This window comes from Cyprinodon variegatus, unplaced genomic scaffold (genome assembly GCF_000732505.1).
Source record: "Cyprinodon variegatus isolate N-32 unplaced genomic scaffold, C_variegatus-1.0 Scaffold517, whole genome shotgun sequence".
Lineage (NCBI taxonomy): Eukaryota > Metazoa > Chordata > Actinopteri > Cyprinodontiformes > Cyprinodontidae > Cyprinodon > Cyprinodon variegatus.
In genome coordinates this window covers 109614-110962 of record NW_015150970.1, presented here as the reverse complement: position 1 = coordinate 110962, position 1349 = coordinate 109614, and the positions used below count along the sequence as shown (strand labels likewise).

General features: G+C 49.6%; 1 protein-coding gene across 1 annotated transcript in view; it reads right to left on the bottom strand.

Moving 5' to 3' along the window:
• Positions 1 to 6: 6 nt before the first annotated feature.
• Positions 7 to 1349, bottom strand: part of LOC107094964 (chromosome unknown open reading frame, human C10orf88) — a 7094-nt gene continuing 5751 nt past the window's right edge. Inside the window, exon 10 of the mRNA XM_015390899.1 lies at positions 7 to 476. Coding sequence (XP_015246385.1) covers positions 272 to 476 — 205 coding nt within the window. The 3' untranslated portion in view covers positions 7 to 271. The remainder of the gene's footprint in view (positions 477 to 1349) is intronic.

Here is a 1349-nt window from a genome sequence, read left to right as displayed (position 1 = left end):
TCCAGATGAACAGAACAGCGACGCTCAGAGGTCTGAACAACTTTGAGTTAAGATGCTGATAATCTGGATTATATTAATCTGAATGTTAGAGAGCAGCACAGGAGCTTTCTCTGTTAGGCTGTTTAACGGTTTGCTTTGAGCTCTTCCATCACTGATCCCGCCTCCCTCTGCTGGATCATCAGTCAGAGCCAGGATGGACGCTGAGCTGCTGCTGTTAGTCTGCTGCTTCCATCCGGGTCACATCTGGAGCCTCCAGGCGGCCTGCAGGGAGTCAGATGGTCCCGGCTCGCTGTGCTGGCGCCGCTGGGCCGCCGTGCTCCAATGGAGTGGGCGATCCGCCCCCAGCGCCGTGGTTCAGAGCCATCAGCAGAACCTTCTCCAGCTTCTGCTCCAGAGCGTCCAGCCGACGGTCCATGTGCTCCTTCAGCCTCCGCTCCATCTCCTCCAGACGGCGCTCCATGATCCAGTCACACTCACTGCGGAGAGACGGCACAGAGGACGCTGTCCTTTCAGAACCACCAACAGAACCGGTGATCAACTGGACCTGGCAGTTTCCCTGCATCTCATTCAACATGTGGACCGCCCCGTTTCTGAGGCGGAACGAACAACTGGGAGAACACATCTGGGCTGGTTCTAGATTATATACATCTATCTAACGCCAACAGGCAAAACAACTTTCTATGAAGGAGAACAGATCATTTCAACCTGCAGGTTTTAGTGTTTCAGAGGCTTTTCTAAACGGATCCGGTTCTGGAATCGTAACCTGAAGCCGGGAAAACTCTGAGCCACAATCTCATTGAACGGAGCTACAACTCAAACTGTACGATTAAACCTCAGGGTTTAAACGTTTACAGCTCGCTATGCATGTTCTTACACTGTGCGGCCCAACGCTCTGACGCAACCTTAGGATTCCTGATGGGAGGTGGTTGTTAGAGATCGCCCCTCGTTACCAGGGGATCACCATCAGGCTGAAAGTCGGATTGATCGAAAAATTCTCGCGCATCTGGAGAATCGGCCTGAAAAATCGGCCCGGCTTAAACCCATTCCCGACATCTCATGAAGTATTTAAAGGAGCGACCAAAGAGCAGAACAGGAAACACTGATGGCTGAGGTGCGACCAGCCGAGACGTCGAGCAAACATCTGGATTACTGGACATTTATCCTGCATTTCTAAGCCTCTCATTACATCATTACAGGGATTTAATCCCTCTGGGATGGAGGAGGATTGATTAAAGGAAAAGTTCAGTCAGCAGGAATAATTAATGGATCATTATCTTTACCTAAAGCTAATACTTTCACTGTGATTTCATTCATTTAGTGTTAATCAGTTAACAAATGAAAATAATCAT